General features: G+C 38.5%; 1 protein-coding gene and 1 non-coding gene across 7 annotated transcripts in view; both read right to left on the minus strand.

The window, feature by feature from the left end:
- The window catches only part of Snx1 (sorting nexin 1), a 51,527-nt gene that overhangs the window by 12,900 nt on the left and 15,937 nt on the right, over positions 1 to 22,690 (minus strand). For all 6 annotated transcript variants that reach the window (XM_048793344.1, XM_048793345.1, XM_048793343.1 and 3 more), the window contains exons 3-13: positions 16,059 to 16,186; positions 15,494 to 15,560; positions 12,008 to 12,051; positions 8,781 to 8,922; positions 8,002 to 8,080; positions 7,234 to 7,309; positions 5,143 to 5,256; positions 4,833 to 4,926; positions 3,350 to 3,555; positions 838 to 981; positions 240 to 320 (exon numbers count right to left, since the gene is read on the minus strand). In XM_048793344.1, coding sequence (XP_048649301.1) covers positions 240 to 320; positions 838 to 981; positions 3,350 to 3,555; positions 4,833 to 4,926; positions 5,143 to 5,256; positions 7,234 to 7,309; positions 8,002 to 8,080; positions 8,781 to 8,922; positions 12,008 to 12,051; positions 15,494 to 15,560; positions 16,059 to 16,186 — 1,175 coding nt within the window. The remainder of the gene's footprint in view (positions 1 to 239; positions 321 to 837; positions 982 to 3,349; positions 3,556 to 4,832; positions 4,927 to 5,142; positions 5,257 to 7,233; positions 7,310 to 8,001; positions 8,081 to 8,780; positions 8,923 to 12,007; positions 12,052 to 15,493; positions 15,561 to 16,058; positions 16,187 to 22,690) is intronic.
- Positions 14,698 to 14,804, minus strand: LOC125613461. Its single transcript, XR_007344027.1, has one exon. It is a non-coding gene; the product is annotated as a U6 spliceosomal RNA (small nuclear RNA).

Raw genomic sequence — 22,690 nt, forward strand, 5'->3', positions numbered from 1 at the left:
AAAGGATGAGCAGGGGAGGAGTAAGAATGGGGGCCCAGAGGGTACATGGCAGATACAAACTGTTTTGTATCTAATGCTCTGATCTGGCAGTAAGTTTAAGGGAGCTACCATGCCTCAGGAACAAATGCACATATGAGCACACACATGAGCACACACATGTACACCCACAAGCACACAGAAGGCCTTGTCAGTTCACAAGAACTACACGCTAAGTTAGAAGTTAGACTCTTCTAGCTTACCTCAAACCGTATCACTTCTTTTCGGACCACTGTTGAAATCCTTTCAAAGTCCCTTTCATACTGAGTCACCCGAGACTCCCACTGTGAAGGAAAAGCAAAGAAAGGATCATTTAAGTCTTTACATTTGGTCAGAAATTCCACATGAGACCTCAACTGATCATTATATCCAGCAAAAGGTTACTTCAGGGGCTGCTGAGAAAGAGATGCCATGTGTTCCAGACCAAGCCTGGTCTTTGAGAAAGCTCTGGTACTGCAGCAGCTTCTGATTTAGTTCTTACCAGCAGTGCCAGAAGTGCTGCCCCACCCCACCACCTCATTTCATTCTCACCAGGGCACCATTTTTGCATCACCTAAGTAGCCATACCAGGATCCCCTACCGAGACTCTGATTTGGCAAGTCTGGGTGGAGTGGGAAGAGAAAAGAGTCAGGCCTTAGGGCAGGCCTGCAATCACTCTGAGGCTTACCCAGAAGACAAGGCCCTTTAATCTCAATTATCTTTTCTGCCTGCTGAGGGGTTCCAAGCATCTGGGTGGAATGAGACCAGGCTCATTCAGAAGCCAGAGAATACCTTGGCAATAGGGTGCCTTAGGAAACTCACCTCTGTGATCTCATCCTTGGCCTGCTGTAGCTTGTCAGGCTTGTTGGCCCACAACAGCCGAGCCTCAGCCTCTCGCTTCTTCTGCAGCATAGCTTGAGCATCCTGCCAGCGTTGCCATGTCTTCATGCGCTGGTCAAAGGCAGCCTGTGGGGGTAGGGGTTTGGGAGGAGTACAACCAGCTGTTCAGGAGCTCTGCTAGGTCTGCTTTGTAGGGAGGCTCTCCCAGCAGCTGTGCCAGGGAAGGACTGAGCAAGGGCAGGTTCTGCAGCCACAGTTAGTGCCCAGCTGCAAAGTTTAATATCTAGAAGCACAAGCTTGGGTAATATCCTCTCCGAGCCTTCAGTGGGCCAATGCCATGCTGCTTCATGCTACTTCCGGGATTGGATGGCTGGGAGCACAGTAGGTGGCCTGACGCCAGTGATGAATACTATGACTTCCGAAATGCCTCCCTCAGAAAAGTGAGTCCATGAGACTACACATTTTCCCTGGTGCCAGAAATTAAGAATACAGTGGCAGTGAAACACATGATCCAGTTTTCACTGAACTTATCTTCTATTGGAAAAAGCCATCATTGTATTAACAATCACAAACACATACAAGTATGCAGAGTAGCAGGAAAACAAGCAGGGTATTTTAACATAAAGCTTGCTTAGCTTTGGAGATATGTCAGGGAAATCTAACCCAAGGAAGCAAACTTTCAACTGACACTTAAATAGCATACAAGGTTAGCTTAAAATAAACACTTATAACAGGACACTCTGCTTACATCTCAACCACACACTCACCTTCTCTAGGCAATCAACGCTGCCAAAAAGCTCCCCAAAGTCTACTTGCTGGTTTTCCCTATTTCCAATCCCTTGAACACAATCAGCATTTCCAGAGAAGGGCAGTTGTTGATTTAACCAAACTACCACCACTCCACATTCGGTTTGTAGACCTCAAGAGGCAGCACAGATCAAAGTGCCTAGGGCCAAACTCCCACCCCTGTTCCATTAGTTCCCCTTTCCCTACAAAAGTTCCCTGTACATTCCCTAGGCTTCCTTAACATGGGCCTTTGCCAAACCTGAACATTAGGGAGTGCAAAGCCATCAAATTCACCTTCCTCAGCATAATTACTGCTGATTGCCTGCAATTTCTCAGGCAATTTCATATCCAAGACTCAAACTAACAGTGGGCTAGCAGTAGTTTAATTCTAGGTTCAGGGAAGGGCAGGAAAAAAAAAACCTGCTTGTCTCTCAAATCTCACAGAAGCTTATGACATAAAGTGGGAATATGAAGGACTCTGAGAAATGATCAGTCACAATTCTATGCTCTAAAGCACACTTCCCCAGCCCCAGCCTGTGGAGCTCCAGCCTCCTCTCCCTCCTGTATATACAAGCTCAGCTGCCTGAGGATATCCAAATATTCTCCAGAGACCCCCATACAATGCTCCTCTCAGAAAGCTTCCCCCAGACAGAGCCCTTCCCTGAGATGGCTCTCCAATCTAAGTAGTCTGACCAGTTCTAAGAATTCCATAGCAGGTTATTTTTCAAGCCTCTTATCACTCTGGAGTTAGGAGCAAACCAAAGACCAAAGGGAGAGGACAATGAGCAGTCTCACAGGCTATATTAAGCAACTCTACTGCAGAGGAAGTGAGAGTCCTAGGAGCATCTCAGTTCTTGACAGAACACAGAAGCTCCCTAGTGGGAGATATGTTGGGGATGGGGAGTCAGGGGTGGCACCATTCCAACTCAGAGGCTCAGACATCCTGATCCCAAGCTGAATCAGGCCCTTATAGGGTAGGCACAAGGCTCTCTCTTAATTCTTTCCTCTGTTTTAGAGGCCATGCGAGAGCTAATACCACTGCCCAGTCAAGCTCTCTTAATTGCTCTGAGAGGTCATGGGAAACCAGACTGCCCTGGTCACCAGGAGAAAAAGTGAGGTGTCTGATCTGAGGGACAGGCTGCAGTGTTGTTACCAGGGTGGTCAGCACAGCACAGGGAGGGCTCTGGTGACACGCTCTCTCAGACCCCTGGCCACACTCCTCCATGCAATGCCAAGCCAGTTCTGTGTAGTTACCTGACTGCCCACATTGGAGGGACAAGTGGAAGCCAGCAAGAGCTCTTATCAGGGCAAAGCCACCGCTTGCTGTTAAGAAGGCAAAGACCAAAGGACTGAGGAAGTCACTGCTCCACGGAGCCAAGACAATAGGTCTGTAATAACCCTTGCTTGAAGGAAGGAGCACAGAGGACACTGTCCTTCAACAACAGGGGGGAGGCTATTTGGAAATTCAGGAGTGGTCTTTTCTCCAAATTCATCTAGGAAATTGGCTGTGGGCCTCAAAACAACTCAACAATATTTGACTAACAGTCAAACAGATTGCTTGGTTGGTAGGATACCTTCTCTTATAATAGTAGAAAAAGTTATACCTATTTATAAGCTATAATGAGATGAAATTTCTTGAGACAAAGAAGAGCAAAGAAAATAAAAATTAATCAAGGGAGGAGAAAGAGAAAAAGAAACAAAAGCTTACTCGGACTATGGCCAGGAGGCGAATGTAGTCACTCAGGAGTTCAGCAAGGAGGAAGAAGTCATTGTTGGCCTGTTCCTGGTGAAGCTGCTCAATTTTTTCTTCCACCTCAGCCAGCTGGGAGAGTGCCCGTGACAGTGCCGTGTTGTCCTCGGAACTCCCAAGCATGGCTAGACTCTTTGCAAACTGAGCTGTGTGCAGTGCTAGCTCTGAAAGGAGGAAAAGATAGCAAAGGTCCCTCTGATCTCACAAGGAAAATGGACAAGTCACTTGACCTTGCATGGCATATTTTAGCAATTATTTTCCCTGCATATCCAGCAAACGAGGGCTCCTATAATCTAGTTACCTATAATACACTCGACCGTATTCAGAAAGTGAAGGGAAAATGTCCTGATCACAGAACAGGAAGGAAAGGCACCTGCTAACATACATTCCAGCACATGGGCCTACCTGAAGGAAGCAGTTTCAATATTCCTGAAGAACACCAAGGGCCAGTTAATACAAATGGGCCAAAGGAATAAAGGTGTTTTGTTGTTGTTGTTTATATTTTAGTTTTGGTACTAGAGTTGATCCCAGGGTCACTTAACAACTCAGCCACATCCCCAGCCCTTTTTATTTTTCATCTTGAGACAAGGTCTTGCTAAGTTGCTGAGGCTGGCTTCATACTTTCAATACTCCTGCCTCAGCCTCCCATGCTGCTAGGATTACAGGTGTGTGCCACTGTGCTCAGCGAATGATGCTTATTTTTATGTTAAAGCTCATGAACTATGTCTACATGCAAGAGATACATACTATTGTAGTCTTACATGCTCCAGAGCAGAGCAAACCTTTTCTGTAAAGGATCATATAGCAAATACTTTACGTTTTGCAGGGCACATATGGTATAGCTGCATGTTCTTTTCTCTCCCATATCCTCCCTTTAAATGTGTAAAAACCATTATTAGCTCAAGGGAATAGGCCCCAGGGCCAGGTCATCATTTGCCAACCCTTACACTGGTCTCATGTTAATGGTCTTTCTTTTAGAATTCTAATTATCAATATGTTTAAGGCAAAAAAGGAAAGCTTTCCAAATTTGGAAAATTTCACTAGCTCTTCAGCAACTCCCACCAAAGAAAGATGAAAAGGGTTAGGAGGCATGTGATTTCCCTGAATTAACACAACCATGTAGCTGAAGCATGTGTGACTTTTTCTCGGATATAAGTCCCAACTCAAATACTTTTAACAAAAGCCTTCATCCCAGGTCAATATGTATCTGGGACAGCTTCTCTGCACCTCTTTCAGGTAGAAAGTCCAGCGCCCACAGTGGCTGAATAAAGTTTCCTTCCAGTAGATATAGGATTTATCTTTTTAATCAGAACATCAAGGACCAGGTGGGCTGAAAATTTCAACTTAGATGCCTGAGAGACTTGGGAACAGCATGCTCTCCCATCTCCAGCTCACTGGAGACAATTTCCCCTAAGTCCAAGTACATTTCGGAGGTGGTTACCTTTTCTGTGGTTGACAAGAGTTTCTACCACAGCATGTAGTTTCCTTAGGCGTTGTTCCTCACACTCTACTTCCTGGAGTTTCTCTTCAAACCACTGAAACACAAGGCCAAAGCTTCAATGGAGGTTACTTGCATAGGGGCAGAGCAGTCTTTCCTTGGCATTTTTTTTTTTTTAAGGGACTGAATTCTTTTAAAGTTGTTTTTTAATTGATAAAAACAGTCTCTAATCTCAGAAATTTCAGGAATTATCAGGGCTTCTGACCAATAAGTCTGAGAGGCAGAAGGAGCTGAGAGGTACAGGGCTACTCACAATGTCTGATTCATTCATCTTGATGGTCATTTTGCTGACTGCATCTGTGGCTTTGTTGAACATCTTGAGGAGACCAGCACCACTCAATGTCTGAGTACCAACGGCCCGTGGCAGCTACAAAACCAAGAAGGCGGGGATGGCAAGTTATCTGCTGCCCCTATTTTAGGTTCAGAAGAATTAGTATCCATCAGATGGCATGCCCAAAACTTGCCAAACTAATTATTTGAACTGTAAATTGTTGTTGTATCCTAAGGCAGTTACATCAATCTAAAACTAATATATACAACAGAAAAATCAAAGGACTATGTTAAAACAATCAGTAAAGTTTTCAGATTTTGATATTATTCATAGAAAAAAAGTAGACTGGGGTTGTTACGTGGCTAGGTGACCCCACATTTGAGACTGTCTGCCTACTCAGGTATGATCTGCTTAACTATCAAGCATACTTTTGTTCAGTCAAAAGTTCCTTTGCATTAGCACATGTTGCACACAAACCAGACTTAAGTCTTGAGAGACTTTGAAGTTATGTTGTGATTTCATTTAAGTTTTCTGCATTAAACAAGTGTCCAATAATAGGAACATTATTTATTCATATTAGGCTACTTTTACATAGTAGATTATGCTACAAAAGTTAGACTTTAGTGCTTAGCCCTTTATGGCAGTAGTTCCCAAGTTGGGATCATTTTGCCCTCCAAGGGCACATTTGGCAATGTCTGGCTGCTACAGTTTAGGAGGAAGGGCTACTGGTATCTAGTGGGTAGAGGCCAGAGATGGTACTAAAACATCTTGCAATTTATAGGACAGTCCCCACAAGAATTAATCCAGCCCAAAGTGTCCACATAGACAAATCCTGTTCTATGGGTAAGGATGAGGCAGTGAAAAGGAAATACGGACTTAAGAATACCCAGGGGCAGAATTAAAAGAGTTACAACATTTGATTGAGAATTTTTCATTAATAAATTCATTTTAAAGAAAAAAATTCTATATACTTAGAATTTTTGGTTATAGAGGTCAAAAGACAGCCTAATTGTGTCTTACTGAACCACCACAGAGATCTATTTATTTTCTTCATTAGAGAAAATACTCTATGTGCAAATTAAAGAAAAATGTAAAAGTTAAAAACAAAATAGTAGTTTTATCCTGTTATTTTCTTTTAGTTTTCTGAGATAAAACACTATTTTTAAAAATATTTTTTAAAAACCCCACTATCTTATCTAGAGCTTCTTCTGATCCTTAATGACTTGAGTTTCTACACCTATATTTATATGGTGTTGCATGTTTCAGTTTTTGTAACTTTTTAAAATTTATTTTTATATGGTACTGAGGATCCAACTCAGTGCCTCATACATGTGACACTAGTGCTCTACCACTAAGCTATAACCCCAGCCTCTGTAACTCTTTTAAAACATGCTTCCACATATTAGTATTTCTATATACTCTGTTTATGAAGAGAAAAAAGTATTGGTTATATTGTTAGCAATTGTACTGTCTCCAGTTTTTTACAATCATTACAATCATGAATAGCCTAGGCAAAGCCTGTAAAAAAGACTGTCCACGGGCTGGGGATGTGGCTCAAGCGGTAGCGCGCTCGCCTGGTATGCGTGCGGCCCGGGTTCGATCCTCAGCACCACATACACACAAAGATGTTGCGTCTGCCGAAAATTAAACAATAAAAATAAATAAAAATTATTAAAAAAAAAAAAAAGACTGTCCACTTGAATCCACACTTTTGCTACATGTCAAATTCTGTGGGTTTTGGTAACTGGTTTTTAACCAATGCTCCTCAACTCCTGCAACAAAATACACATTCAAGTGAGCCAACAAGTAACCTATAAAATATATGCCAAGGACCTGCCAAATAGATCTCTGTGTTGGTTCAGTAAGACACAATTAGGCTGTCTTTTGACCTCTATAACCAAATTACTTTTATTTCAAAGGCTGAAAGATACTTATAATTCTTGGGTGGTCACATAAGCTAGGATGTATTCTGATGCTAGTCATGTTAAATACTCAAATATCTGGTGAATGAGGTGGTTTCATTTCACAAGGAGTAGATATAAATTATGAAATTCAATTTTGGACAATACTAACCTCTTCTTTTTCCAAAAACTCCCTGACATCAGGGTCCTGTAACATAGTAGGGTGATTCACAACCCTTTGAAGGTACCTAAAGGGTAAAGAGTTATCATCTGGTTAGATGATCTGACCTCAGAAGGTTTTGGATAGTGCATTGCTAACAGAGGCACCATATCTTTCACTACTTAAAATATTTGTCCTCAGAGAAGGTACACAAATAGGACATTGCTTATAAATACATTCAATTTCATGTTCTTCCCACTTCCAAAAAAGGACAATAAAAGAACTACTCAGAAAGAGACCAAAGAACCATTATTCATATTTGATTATTAAAGAAAATGAATATGATTGTTCATCAGGACGGAGACAGAAAAGAAGATGGTTTGTGCCCAAGAGTGCAAAATAAGAGATTTAGAAAAAGTCAGGGATGACATGTAGGTGTGACTCTTTTTTTGGGGAAGGGTATCGGGGATTGAACTTGGGCACTTGACCACTGAGCCACATCCCCAGCCTTATTTTGTATTTTATTTAGAGAGAGGGTCTCAATGAGTTGCTTAGCACCTCACTTTTGCTGAAGTTGGGTTTAAACTCACGATCCTCCTGCCTCAGCCTTCAGAGCTGCTAGGATTACAGGCACGCGCTAATGCACCCGGCAAGGTTTGACTCTTTAATACAATCAAATTTCAAGGCTACTAACTCAAGCAAACATCTCATAATTAAGTCTCAATTTCAACTTCTTACTTGTTCTCAAGTTATTCAGAAACATGTTTGTATGGCACCTACCTTTCTAGAGCAGCCCTCCGTTTTTCAAGAAATTCTGCAGAGGAAGAATCTTCCTTCCCAACTTTTACTTTTGTCATTCCTAGAATGGAATTTAAAAAGCAAAATAACCAGAAATCATGAAAAGAATAAATCTATTTTATTTTATAGGTACTGGGGATTGAACCCAGGGAGATCTCTACCACTGAGCTCCACCTCAACCCTTTTCATTTTTATTCTGAAACAGGGCTTAAGGTGCCAAGGTTGGCCTTAAACTTGTAATCCTCCTGCCTTAGCTTCCCAAGTCATTGGGATCACAGGGCATGCCCACTGCCTTTGCCTGATAAATTATTTTAAAGTCACAAGGAGGAAAGGCCTCAAGGATAGCACTAAAAAACACAACCAAAACCCACTCTGTGTCATGAGCAGGCAAGAACAAAAGGTTCTTTACATCAGAGTTATTTTTTTTAAACTAGTTTTCAGGGCTATGGTTGTGGCTCAATGGTAGAGCACCTGTCTAGTAGGTATGAGGCACTGGGTCTGATCGTCAACACCACATAAAAATAAAGGTATTGTGTCCATCTACAACCAACCAACCAATAAATAAAGACACAAGACATTAACAAACTAAGCTAAAACCAAAGCACCCTATTGTACCCAAGGAAAGAGAACAGTCAAAATATGCTATTTCTCTAGACTTCAAGTGTTCTACACTATTAATAGAAGTAGTCATATACTACAAAGTAAATTCATAATAGAAAGACAGTAAAGGAAAAAACCCAAAAGAAAGACCTCAGGCTTACCTATTAGGCTCTTCTCAGGTGGAGGAGGGACAATGAAACCATTCTGAGAGTGTTTCTCTGAAAGCTTCTCATAAAGACCCAGAAAGTCACTAAATCTTCTTTTCACTGCAAACTGTTTACTTCTGAACATTGGTAGGCTCGTCTTGGGTACAGAAAACACACAAGGTGATTTTATTCCAAATACAAGATGAATGAGTATCTTGAGAGCCATCCAGCTGACATCAAATGACTCCATTTCCCAGATCCTTGCCCTTTAGCCACCTAGCAAATAATTTTCTCTGAGGCACAAACATTCTTGTTTGAGCTATCGTCTACTTTGGCAGTCTGGACGCCTAAGAAGAACAGCTCAGAATAATGATTTTAAATGCAAAAAAAATATATAATATATAGGATTATAAAGGAAACCAACTAAATTCAAATATAGCTTCATTCCTAGATTAAGAATACTTGCTCTAAAGAAACAATGTTGAATTCTAATTTAAAGGCATAATTCTACTCTCCCCAATACTGAATTTATCCTTTACTGGTCTTCAATAAACATTTCATCCTTTATTGACTCATGTAATAAGGTATTAGTTGCTGGAATTAAAGCAGACAGGGGCTGGGGTTATGGCTCAGTGGTAGATTGCTCGCCTAGAATGCATGAGGCACTGGGTTCAATTCTTAGCACCACATAAATGTAAAATAAAGATATCGTGTCCACCTAAAACTAAAAAATAAATTAAAAAATAAATAAATAAATCACAGCAGGCAAACTAAAAAATGAGACTAATGAAAGAATGTTTCTAAGAGGGGTAGGGAGGAATCAGATGATATGTCTAAGCTGTAGACACTAACCTCTGTAGTGTCATGGGATCTCGAGCTCACACAAGACAGGCCAACAGCAGTAAAAAGACAATACAAAGGAGAGTGAGAGTAAAAAAAGGACTAACCAGAGATGTAAAATTTAATAAGGATGGCCTAGCCAATTGCTGGCAAGAAAGTAAATCGATGGGAGCTTTTATACACTGCTAATAGAAGTATTAATTGGTGTGTGTGTGTGTATTTTTTTATACAAATTGGGAGTTAACAAATGTAAAAAAGGGCTGGGGATGTGGCTCAAGCGGTAGCGCGCTCGCATGGCATGCATGCGGCCCGGGTTCGATCCTCAGCACCACATACAAACAAAGATGTTGTGTCTGCCGAGAACTGAAAAATAAAATATTAAAAAAAATAAAAATAAAAAATATTAAAAAAAAAACAAATGTAAAAAAAAAAGTTTGTATTCCTTAAATTCAACATCTGCAGTACGTATGACAAAGGGAAACTATTCCTAGTTATGTACCCTAGAGAAACTCCTCCATGGGTATGCTAGAGACATGCAAGAAAGTACAGAGTTCATAGAAACAAAAACTGGAAACATGTTTCATGACAGGAAAACAGATATACTACCACACAATGGACTAACTACAGCTATGCCCTATAAGAATGGTTTTGAGAAACAATGCTAAGTTTAAAAGTACTATTTTCAGCATGATGTATGTACTTTCAATACTGGGGATTGAACCCTGAGCCTCATGCATAATAGGTGAGCATTCTAACACTGAGATACACCCCCAGCCCTTTTTATTTTTTACTTGGAGACTCAGTCACACTACATTTCCAAAGTTGGCCTTGAATTTGTAATTTTCCTGTGTAGCCTTCTGAGTAGCTGGCATGAGCAACTGCACATAGCATGATAGTATTTTTATGAAATTAAAAATGAAAGCAAATTGGTATATTATTCAGAGATACATATATAAAGATTATATTTGTTTGTTTATTTATTTAATAATACTAGGGATTGAACCCAGAGGCGCTTAACCACTGAACTACATACTCAGCCCTTTTTATTTTATTTTTTTATTTTGAGACAAGGTCTCAGTAAGTTGCTGAGGCTGGCTTTGAACTTGTGATCATTCTGCCTCAGCCTCCCGGGCCAATGGGATTCCAGGTGTGTATCTCTGTGCATGGCAATTAAGATTTTTTATAAAGGGAAAAAGAGAACTCAGGAGAGTGGTCACCTCTAAGATATGAGGAGGAGACATGACAGGGAGAAACATGAAGATACAGTCAATGGTACTCTTCTTATAACTGGTTATATGTTCTAGGCTTAATTTTATTTTGCTTTATAACTTGCATAAACATTACATAAGTTTCATTTTAGTTTTATTTTTGAGACAGAGTGGTCTCAAACTCCCTGGCTCAAGTGATCCTCCTGCCTCAACCTCCTGAGTCACGGGTTACTGGCATACACCACCATACTAGACTGTTATGCAAATAAAATTATATTAAATCTGCCATTCCAGGATCTATTGCTAAAATATATCTGTATATTAAAAAGTAATACCAGACTTGAAGGGGAAAAAAAAGTTAAAGTATTAAAAGCAGCTCTCTATTAAAAACCTAAGAAGAGCTGAGGTCTTTGTGGTGGTACTGAGGATTGAACCCAGGAGTGCTTTACCACTGAACTACATCCCCAGCCCTTTTAAATTTGTTTGTTTGTTTAAGACAGGGTCTTGCTAAGGTGATGAGGCTGACCTACAACTTGAAATGCTCTTGCCTCAGCCTCCCAGTCTCTGGGATTATAGGGATATGCCACTGCACTGGGCTCAACTGTTTTTTATTTATTTATTTTTTGTTTTTTTTTTGTGGCACTAGGGATTGAACTCACATTCTAGGTAAGCACTCACACATGCTAGGCAAGCATACTACCACTGAGTTATGCCTCAGCTGTGCCCCCACCCCATCTTTTAAAAATTATTTTGAGATAGGGTCTCACTAAGTTGCCCAGACTGGTCTCCAACTTAGGTTTCTCCTGTCTCACCCTGCCAAGAAACTGTGATTACAGACATGTGCCATCATAACTGGTTGACCTCAGAATTTCTAAACAGGTAAACTACTCTTGGCTTGGGGAAGCCCATGAAACTAGCTCCACACCACACAGTTCCTAAGGGGAATGGGGATAAATCAGATACACGGCACATCTTAATAAAATTTAACAACATTTCACACTGAAATGTTAGACCTCTGGAATAATGATGGAAAGGCTCAGTGTGGAGTATCCAGATAAGGTTATCTTAGTATAAAAGGGGATTTCTAAACATGAGGGGAAAATGTGGGCAAAGAAACCAAAAGATACCCAGAATAATCTGAATGATGACCTTGGTATGAATGGTGCAGTAATAAGCAGGGTCACTGGGACTCACCTGTGTTGTAACTTTGTAGGCCACATAGGCATTCATACCATCCCCTGAGGAGAACAAGAAAGCAAGAAAGGATTATCCTTTAAACCAAAGCAGTGTAAATTCAGTAACATTTAACCAGGAATCATAAGCACAGGAACCCTACATAAAAAGGATTTGTTTTAACTCCAAGCTTTACATGTGATCCTAGAATCCAGTTCCTACTTCACCTCAGCGCCTCTATGGCACATATAATGCCCCCCACAGATGCTGGCTGGGCCCCAGTCTGAGTTAGACAAGAGAGTTAGCCTCCTGTTCCAAAACCAGGCTCCATTTATACCCTCCACAAAGCAGCACTGGATACTGACAATCCATCAGTTGTTACCATGCCAATATTTGGGCTGGTTACACACATCTGTCCAAAACCAAACAATTCTCTTGCTGTATAAAGCAAGAGGAGAAGGAAGCAACTGATGTAAAAGGAAACAAGTAGTTCTACCCTAGGCTAGCTCTGGGCTTGGTTTGCTCTTTCAGAAATACAATCATGGCCCCCTCCACTGGGACTGGGGGACACTGACCTCTCTGATCTAGCATATTCACCCAGAGTAAAGGGCCTGGCAGGAAGACACTTGGGCTGCCTGATGTCACAAAAATCTCCCTTTCCTGAGGAATTATTTTTATGAAAAAGCCTTTGATTGTTAAATAATCTGGGATTCAAGCAACTGTTTTTCTCTGTGGTAGTGTTCTGACCCAGACCACTTAGGGAGATAAAGGCACCATTGACTCCTTAAGCACTGAAAAGACATACATTGGAATCCACAGAGTCACAGCTCCAGTGCTGGACCATGGCATCTTGGGTTGGTTTTGTCCCCTTCCTCCCTTGTCCCTGGATTCCTCCCCACATCAAACAGGAAAGCCTAGGTTAATAATTAGTTCTTGCTTAAACTCCTGAATTAGTTCTGGGTGGGGGTCAGGGGAAGAAGGAGCAGTACTGGATCAAAAGGTCACATACAACAACTTGGTTTCAAAAAGATGGCTGGAAATGCACAGAGTGCACAGAGAAGCTGGAGATTATACAGGACTAGAGGGCAGGCCTGCTCTATCTTCTCAACATCTAACAAATGAGTAATGTACAAAACAGAAATTAAGCTAATTTAAGCTAAGCTTTAGAAATTATTTTATGCTGATTACCACACCTTTAGTTCTCTTCTAAGCCATTTGTACTACATTGCCTAATATTACTAAGGATATTCACCACTGGAAGGAAAAAAGCTAAATTTACTTTATAGAAATATATTCAAAATTTTATTCACTGTTGAAGTAGTTATGTTCCAATGTCCAAAAGGCCAGTTTCATAATTTAGTGCCAGCATGATCTTCAGATATTCTGCCTATGTGTCAGCCACTTTTACTAAGGTAATATGTGTGAAAAAAGACATACTGTTTACATATGGACAGAGTACATAAGATGTGGAAATGGGGTAATAATACAAGAGTCTTAAAATTTACATAAATTTCTTAAATAATTTCTGAGAAGTAAAAATGGCATATATAAATTACCAAGTTCTAAAAAGAGTATCCTGGTCAAAGTAGGATTCTAATTTCTATAGTGGTGTGTGGGCCAAAGAAGCACATGTTGAATAAACAGCCCATACGTAAAGTTTTGTTAAAAAATCAGACCCTGGGATATGGTTGTAGCTCATTGGTAGAGCACTTGCCTGGTATGTGTGAGGCACGAGGTTCAATCCTCAGCACCACATAAAAATAAATAAATAAGTGTTTTGTGTCCATCTACAACTAAAAAAGAAAAAAGGCCCTAATATGAATACGTTTTAATAAGTTGGTTTCTTGGCATCACATGATTAAGAATCCAGGGGGATAAAAGATTATTACCAAGAGTGATTTGTGTTCAAATAAATTTAATCCATAAGACATTTAAATTATCCTACTGTAGGGCAAATTATGCCCCTCCAAAATGATATGTTGAAAGTCCTAATTCTTAGTACCTCAGCATGTGACCTTATTTGAAAACATGGCCTTTACAGATATAATCAAGTTAAAATGAGGACATCAGGGTAAGTCCTCCTCCAGTGTGAGTGGTGTCCTTATAAAAATAGGGAAAGTCAGATGAAGAGCTATACATGCATAAAGGAGAGATGATATGGAAACACTTAGAAAAAATGCCATGTGACAATGAAGGTAGACATCGGAATGAAATATCTACAAGCCAAAGAACACCTGAGGCTATAAAGATCTGAGAGAGAGGCATGGAATTAGACTTCACAAAATTTCTGCTTCTAGCTCTAAAAAAGACAAAAAGTTAGGAGTTATATTTTTTCTTTTAATTATTACATTTGTCTTCTTAACCATATGAACATCACTCTTTGTTTAGGAGGACAAAGCTCTAAAGTAGCCTTTTCTGTAAGGGACTATACCTGGCACAAGGAAAGTCAAGGTCTATTATTTTCTGCTAATAACACTCACAAACCTGGGAGAGGGGAAAGTTATCCTAAAAATTCAAGTCTGGCCAAAGTTAAGTATTACCTTTTTTGAAAATCTAACTTTAGTTTGACCGTGCTTAGTCTTTCATCTATGGGAAGAGGATGCCAACTTCCCCATCTCATTTAGAATACCAACGCAAATGACAAATGTTATGTATAGCAAAAGTTTCAAATTTCTTGAGGAATTTTATTTTTTAAATTTTACTTTTTAAAAATAAATATGGAATGCTTTGTGAATTTGCATGTCATCCTTGCACAAAAGCTATGCTAATCTTCTCTGTATCTTTCCAGTTTAAGTATATGTGCTACCAATGTGAGCACCCATATCTCAGAATTCTAACATATATTTTAAACTACTTATATGGAATTTATGATCTAAAAATGGAGTAAAGGGTTGGGGCTGTAGCTCAGTGGCACAGTACTTGCCTAGCATATATGAGGCACTAGGTTCGATCCTAAGCAATGTATAAAAATAAATAAATAAGGGGCTGGGGGTGTGGCTAAGCAGTAAAGCGCTCACCTAGCATGTGGGAAGCCCTGGATTCAATCCTCAGCAAATAAACATTAAATATTTTTAATAAATAAATAAAACAATTATAAAAAATAAAAAGGGAGTAAATGGTCTTAGCAACTCTGAAGGAGAAGGTAATATTTGAGTTTTAAAAAAGGGATTCTAGGGGCTGGGATTGTGGCTCAACAGTAGAGTGCACACCTAGCACATTCGAGGCCCTGGGTTCGATCCTCAGCACCACATAAAGATAAATAAAATAAAGTATAAAAAATTATTTTTTAAAAAAAGGGATTCTAATAATATTTGATGTCTCCACTTTTTCTTCTTAAAGCACAGAAAAACTAAGTACTGCGTAACTGGTGTCTCTGGTCTTTGAAGTATAGCTAGGGTTATATTTTTACAGCTGGTTCGGCTCTGCAGGTAGCCATCCCCAAATTAGCTACCCACACTTTCTACCTGTCCCCATCCTAATATCACAAGGAGTCCCAAGGGCACTTACCTATCTTCTCAGGATCAGTAATACCAACTGTCAAATCAAAGTGATCCTCCTGTTCTTCTTCCTCTAGCTTTTTAAAGAAAAAATAAGTCATGCGAGTTGATGTGAAATTAATTTTATCCATTACTATATATCCATACAATAAAATAAAGATATACCTTTCTATATATACGTGTTCAGCTCTGTCCATTCCCAATAATTTCAGTGAACCAATGCCCACAATTTTAAGTTGGGAGCCAGTTCACAGGTCATTGTTACATCTATCCCCTTGAAATCTCATTTGGATGACAATGAATAACTACTAGATTTTGGAAGACTTGCCTCTTTCAGGCTAAGGAGGGAGTAAAGAAAGAAAGAAAGACTACATGAAAGCCTCTGTGCTGTCTTCTGGGTAACAGACCGTTTAAGAAAGGGTTCTTTACAGGATTCTAGCTGTCTATTAATCACAGCAGGTCTCCTTCAGGAATCATAAATGTTTTCTCAAGGTTTATACTCAACTAACTTCAAACTAGTGACAACACAGTCCTAAAAATCCAAAAGCAACCAGACCAGTAGCACAGATTCTCACCTCCTCATAGCTTGGCTGGGGCTTAGAAGAATTTGTGGCTTCCTGTGGAGGAAGAGAAATGAGTGTTTTGGCTGGTACCGTCTTCTGATTATTTTGTGTGCTGTCCAGGGATAGCTCCACTGTGGCATCTGAAAACAGTTGATATTTTTAAATAAAGGTCAATAATGGGTCTTTGAAAGCTGAACTTCAGTTCAACAGCCTGACTCATAAGAACATCAGCAAGCACTCTTAAGTAAATACTTGGTGGCTCTCAGATTAAGAGAGCAAGAGTCACAAAATTTTACATGGATAAAAGGGAAAGAACATGAGGAAAGTGTTCTTTTAGCACAGCCTTATTAGTAGAGCAACTTCTCCTTTTTCCTTCCAACCACAACTACTTGGTCACACTCTCCCATCTAGAATTTAGTCAAGAACTAGGAATCAAGCCAGGAGGTGGGGCAGGCCTATAATTCCAGCTACCTGGGAGGCTGAGGTGGAAGGATCAAAAGTTCCAGGCCGCTAGGCAAACTTAAAAAAAAAAAGACCATTTCAAAATACAAATGTAAAAAAGAACTGTGATAAAGCTCAGTAGCAAAGCACTTGCCTAGCATGTGTAAAGCCCTGAGTTCAATCCCCAATACTGCAAACAAACAAACAAAAAAATGGATCAAGCAAAAAGATTCCATAGCCAAAATAAGTGTACTAATTAATTTTACTCTCAGGGGTATTCCTTTATAACCTGACATGAAGCCTATTTATCTCATTATAATTGTTTATAAAAGGACAATGTTTGGTTATCTGCTTTACAAATCAATGTGTAAGAAGAGGCAAGCATACTGACAAAAAAAAAAAAAACATCAAATGAGAGTCAGGAAAAATGTAAGCCAGAAAAAATGGACTCAAGATAACAAACAGTTATTAATATTCAGGAAAGGGAAGTCTGCTACACCTGAGGACATCATTGTTATTTTAACACTTAAGAATTGTTCAAAAATTATAGTTTAGATATCCTTATAAAGATTGAATTGCATTAAAACATGCATCCAAAGAGGAAAAAATTATACCTGTAATACCTAAAAATCTGTCTGATCTAAGTAGTGCTTAAGAGCTACTTTTGTCTATCTGAGAAAAACTCAGTTGAGCAGAACAACTCATTGTCTAAATGTTCCAGAGAGGGAACGTTTAAAATAGCATTATGTACCATTTTTAGACATTAAAAGTTCTTATGCAAATAAAAAAGGATGTACTTTCAACTTGGAGCAATAAAGCTAGATGTTCTAAACCTAGCTTTTGTTGTTGTTGTTCTTTTTAGTAAAGAAAAACATAAATATCATTCAGGTTTGGTCTGATCAGTAGATGTTCAATTCATCTTAGGAACTTCAAAGAAGCTATTTCTTTTCCTCTTTTAGATTTTCATTTGAAGCTAAGAAAAAAAACAGAGATAGGGATCCAGAAAACATAATCAAGTTCTAGGTCAGTGTGCTAATCATTAAATGTGAATCATGTGCCACATTGTTAGAAAAGAACCTGATCCCTATCAGGAAAGAGAAAACAGTAGTAATATAATCTGACCATGGAGTAGGAGTATAAAACAGAAAAAAAATATACATAATGAACATGTTAGGTTGTCAGGAGTCTTTGAAACAAACAACCAGTGGAGTGCGTGAAGGATATTCCCATCATGCAGGTTCCACATAAATAATATATGTGTGTGTTTGGAAATGAAACAGACAGGAAGTGCTACTGCTAATTCAAAATGTTTGGCTTGAGTGCTAGTAAGAACCTTTTGAAAAGCTGTATATTTTCTATGGAATTCATGTAACAAAGATGCTCAAACTTACATTAAAATACGCTTTTTTTTCTTTGAACTCCTGATAAGAGTAATGGAAAAAGCCTTTGGGCTCCATAAGATTCTGATCATCACTAGACTAATGATGTAGAAAATATATCAGAACATTTAAATTTCTATAGTCAATATCATGTTGGTTCATGCCTATAATCCCACTTATTGGGGAGTTGAAGACAAGATTACAAGTTGAAGGCCAACCTTGGCAACTTAGCAAGATACAAGCTCAAAATTTAACAAGGCTGGGGATGTAGCTTAGTTGGTAGAATAGCCCTAGGTTCAACCTCCAGTACCACAAAGATAAAATAAATGACTAAATAAAACATCTGAGACGCTATTCAAGTCCTAAACTAAATGTCTCATTATAGACATTCCTTTTTAGAAATATCTTATGTTCCTTTCTTAATAGTGAGGCAGGTATTGGTTACATATAAAACTGGTAGGGGAATAAAGTAAATAAGAATCATTATCACTGATAAATGTGTTCTTTTTTTTTTTTTTTTTTTAGAGAGAGAGAGAGAGAATTTTTAATATTTATTTTTTAGTTTTCGGCAGATACAACATCTTTGTTTGTATGTGGTGCTAAGGATCGAACTCAGGCCACACGCATGCCAGGCGAGCGGGCTACCGCTTGAGCCACATTCCCAGCCCGATAAATGTGTTCTTAATAAAGATATCCACTATGTATAAAGCCTAGGCATGGGGATAAGTCTGTTACACTAAGATTTCAGGTCATCTTATAAGGAAAGATCATACACAAGTTAAATTATCTCAAAGATAGAAAATTCACCTTTTCAATCTGTCATATAACAAAGAATTCATTATTTGCATTTATATCATTTCTCCTGCAGAAATTTTATAAAAAAAAATAATCACTGTCAAATGAATAGTGTGCACTTTTAAGTTTCAGAGATAAAAGAAGTGGAAAATCTTCTCAATCTTTGTATTTCTTCTAAACTCTTCTTCCCACTCATGTCTTTAAAATTTCCTACCAGATAATTATAATTTTGTGGGTTAGTCTCTGTGTCCTCTATTCTGTAACATTGGTCTACCAGTCTGTTTTGGTGCCAATACCATGCTGTTTTTGTTACTATTAATCTGTAGTATAGTTTAAGGTCTGGTATAGTGATGCACCTGCTTCACTCTTCCTGCTAAGGATTGCTTTAGCTCTTCTGGGTGTCTTATTTTTCCAGATGAATTTCATGATTGCTTTTCTATTTCTATGAGGAATGTCATTGGGATTTTGATAAGTATTGCATTAAATCTGTATAGTGCTTTTGGAAGTATGGTCATTTTGATAATATTAATTCTACCTATCTAAGAGCAAGGTAGATCTTTCCATCTTCTAAGGTCTTCTTTGACTTCTTTCTTTAGGTTTCTATTAATTTTCATTATATAGATCTTTCACCTCTTTCGTTAAGTTGATTCCCAAGTCTTTCAATTATCTTATATTAGACAAAGGTGCCAAAAACATGCATTGGAGAAAAGATAGCCTCTTCAACAAATGGTGCTGGGAAAACTGGAAATCCATATGTAACAAAATGAAATTAACCCCTATCTCTCACCATGCACAAAACTCAACTCAAAGTGAATCAAGGACCTATGAATTAAACCAGAGACCCTGTGTCTAATAGAAGAAAAAGTAGGCCCTAATCTCCATCATGTGGGATTAGGCTCCAACTTCCTTAATAAGACTCCTAAAGCACAAGGATTAAAATCAAGAATCAATAAATGGGATGGGCTCAAACTAAAAAGTTTCTTCTCAGCAAAAGAAACAATCTGTGAGGTGAACAGAGAGTCTACATATTGGGATCAAATCTTTACCCCTCACATATCAGATAGAGCACTAATCTCTAGGGTATATAAAGAACTCATAAAGTCAAACACCAAAAAAACAAATAGTTCAATCAACAAATGGGCCAAGGACCTGAACAGACATTTCTCAGAAGATGATATAAAATCAGTCAACAAATATATGAAAAAATGTTCATCATTGCTAGCAATTAGAGAAATGCAAATCAAAACTACTCTAAGATTTCATCTCCAGTCAGAATGGCAGCTATTATGAATACAAACAACAATAAGTGTTGACAAGGATGTGGGGAAAAAGGTACAGTCATACACTGCTGGTGGAACTGAAAATTGGTGCAGCCAATATGGAAAGCAGTATGGAGATTTCTTGGAAAATTGGGAACGGAACCAGCATTTGACCCAGCTATCCCTCTCCTGGGTCTATACCCAAAGGACTTAAAAACAGCATACTATAGGGACACAGTCACATCAATGTTTATAGCAGCACAATTCATAATAGCCAAACTGTGGAACCAACCTAGATGCCCTTCAATAGATGAATGGATAAAAAAAAAAAATGTGGCATTTATACACAATGGAATATTACTCAGCAATAAAAGACTAAAATCATGGCATTTGCGGTAAGTGGATGGAGTTAGAGAAGATAATGCTAAGTGAAGTTAGCCAATCCCAAAAAACCAAACGTTGAATGTTTTCTCTGATATAAGGAGGCTGATTCATAGTGGAGTAGGGAGAGGGAGCATGGGAGGAATAGACTAACTCTAGATAGGGCAGAAGGGTTGGAGGGGAAGGGAGGGGACATGGTGTTAAAAATGATGGTGAAATGTGATGGTCATTATTATCCAAAGTACATGTATGAAGACACGAATTGGTGTGAATACACTTTGTATACAACCAGAGATATGAAAAATTGTGCTCTATATGTGTAATAAGAATTATAGTGCATTCTGCTGTCATATACAAATTAAAAAATAATAATAATTAAAAAAAAATTTCCTACCAGAGTTCTAATGTGAGAGTCCTCTTAAGATCTTGCCCTTCAACCTCTTGTGTCTCCCCCTGCTCTCTATTCTCTCCTTTTAGGAATCTCATTTACATGGCAATTTTGACTACCACTTCTAGGAAGAAGATTCCCATGTTTCCAATTCTTTTCTCTTTCGCAGGTAAAAAAAAACTCCTTGGGTATTTCTCTTTGCATTCCAAAAGACTTAAAATATTTGGTATTTAAAATACCAAAACCCAAAACTAACTCTTCCCCTAAAGCCAGTTTTTTTTTTTTTTCCCTTTCTTCTTCTTCTTCTTCTTTAGAATTTGGTTCTTAAAATGATACCATCTTGTCAATCCTTGGACTTGAACCATTTGATTTGGTCCTTAGCCTCTCTTTCTTTTTTGACATCCATTATATCCAAAACTGACACCAGATTTCTTTTCCTTTTGAAAAGTTTTATCTTTTCTTGACTACTTCTATCACCTTATGTTGGTCTTTGCCATTTCATTCTTGAACCGATTTTTAACCATCTTCTAAACAGCCTCCTGTTTTTGTCCACTGCAACTCATTTTATATAATAATTTCTCTACATCAGTTTTCTAAAACATTACTTTGCCCATATCACATTTGTTACCTAAAACTACCAATGGCTCTTAATTGGCATTAGGATGAAAATTCAAACCCAAATTACTGATGTGTAAAGCCCTCCTGAACCTGTTTCTTTCTTTCTTTCTTTTTTTTAATATTTATTTTTTACTTATAGGTGGACACATCTTTATTTTTTTTTATGTGGTGCTAAGGATCGAAACCAGAGCCTCACGTATGCTAGGTGAGCGCTCTACCTCTGAGCCACAATCCCAGCCCCGCCTAAATCTGTTTCTAAACAACATTTCCAATCTATCTTCCACGGCTTCTCTTAAGAAACAATTTAAACATGAGTTAAATTATTAAATAATAGAGGAAGGAATGATAGAAATACAAAATCACAAAAGCTCATAAGAATAAGAGATCACATGAGATTACTGATTATAGCAGTAGTTTTCTTCTTTTTTGGTGTGTGTGTGTGTGAGAGTATGATGCTGGGGACTGAACCCAGGGCTTTGTGTATGCAAGGCAAACACTCTACCAACTGAGCTATATCCCCATCCCTATAGCAGTGGTTTTAGACTCTTATGACTCCCACTAAGAAATTTTGTGTCGTCATCCAAAATACATGTACAAAACTGAAACAAACGATTTAGGTAATTTGCCCTTCTAATAAAATCTGATTCTTAATTTAATGTCCGTCCCTTAATTATGCTTTATACTTCCTGTCCAATATTTTTTTCTCCTACTCTCCCAGGAAGTCTTCCAAGATCACGCTAGACAAAACAGTTTCTATGTTGGTATTACTGACATTCTGGATTTAACAATTTTTTTGTTGTAAAGGGCTGTCCTGTGCATTTTAGGGTGTTTAGCAGCGTCCATGGCTTCTACCAACTGGATAACTGTAATGCATCCAATTATGATGATTAAAACAACTCCATGAACTTAGCAAATGTCTTCTGGTAGGCAAAATCAACCCCAGTTGAGAACAGAGTAGTCTTCCTCAACAAAGATCTATCTAGCTCAAAATATTAATAGGATGAGAAAACCTACTGTATAGTAGTGGTTTTTATATTGCAAGTTGTAGCTTATTGGATTATGAAATAATTCAAGGGGTTGTAAAGAACATTAAAGAAAATGTATGATATGTCAAGATCATTATATTGTCTTGAGCAACCAATAAAAAAAAACATTAAAGAAAAGAGAAACAATAGAAAATTTTAGACTTTATTAGAAGGTCAAATTACTTAAATCTGTTGTTTCAAGGCTGGGGATGTGACTCAAGTGGTAGCGCACTCGCCTGGCATGCGTGCGGTGCTGGGTTCAATCCTCAGCACCACATACAAATAAAGATGTTGTGTCCGCCGAAAACTAAAAAATAAATATTAAACTCTCTCTAAAAAAAAAAAAAAAAAAAAAAAA

This window comes from Marmota marmota, unplaced genomic scaffold (genome assembly GCF_001458135.2).
Source record: "Marmota marmota marmota unplaced genomic scaffold, marMar, whole genome shotgun sequence".
In the NCBI taxonomy this organism is placed as follows: domain Eukaryota; kingdom Metazoa; phylum Chordata; class Mammalia; order Rodentia; family Sciuridae; genus Marmota; species Marmota marmota.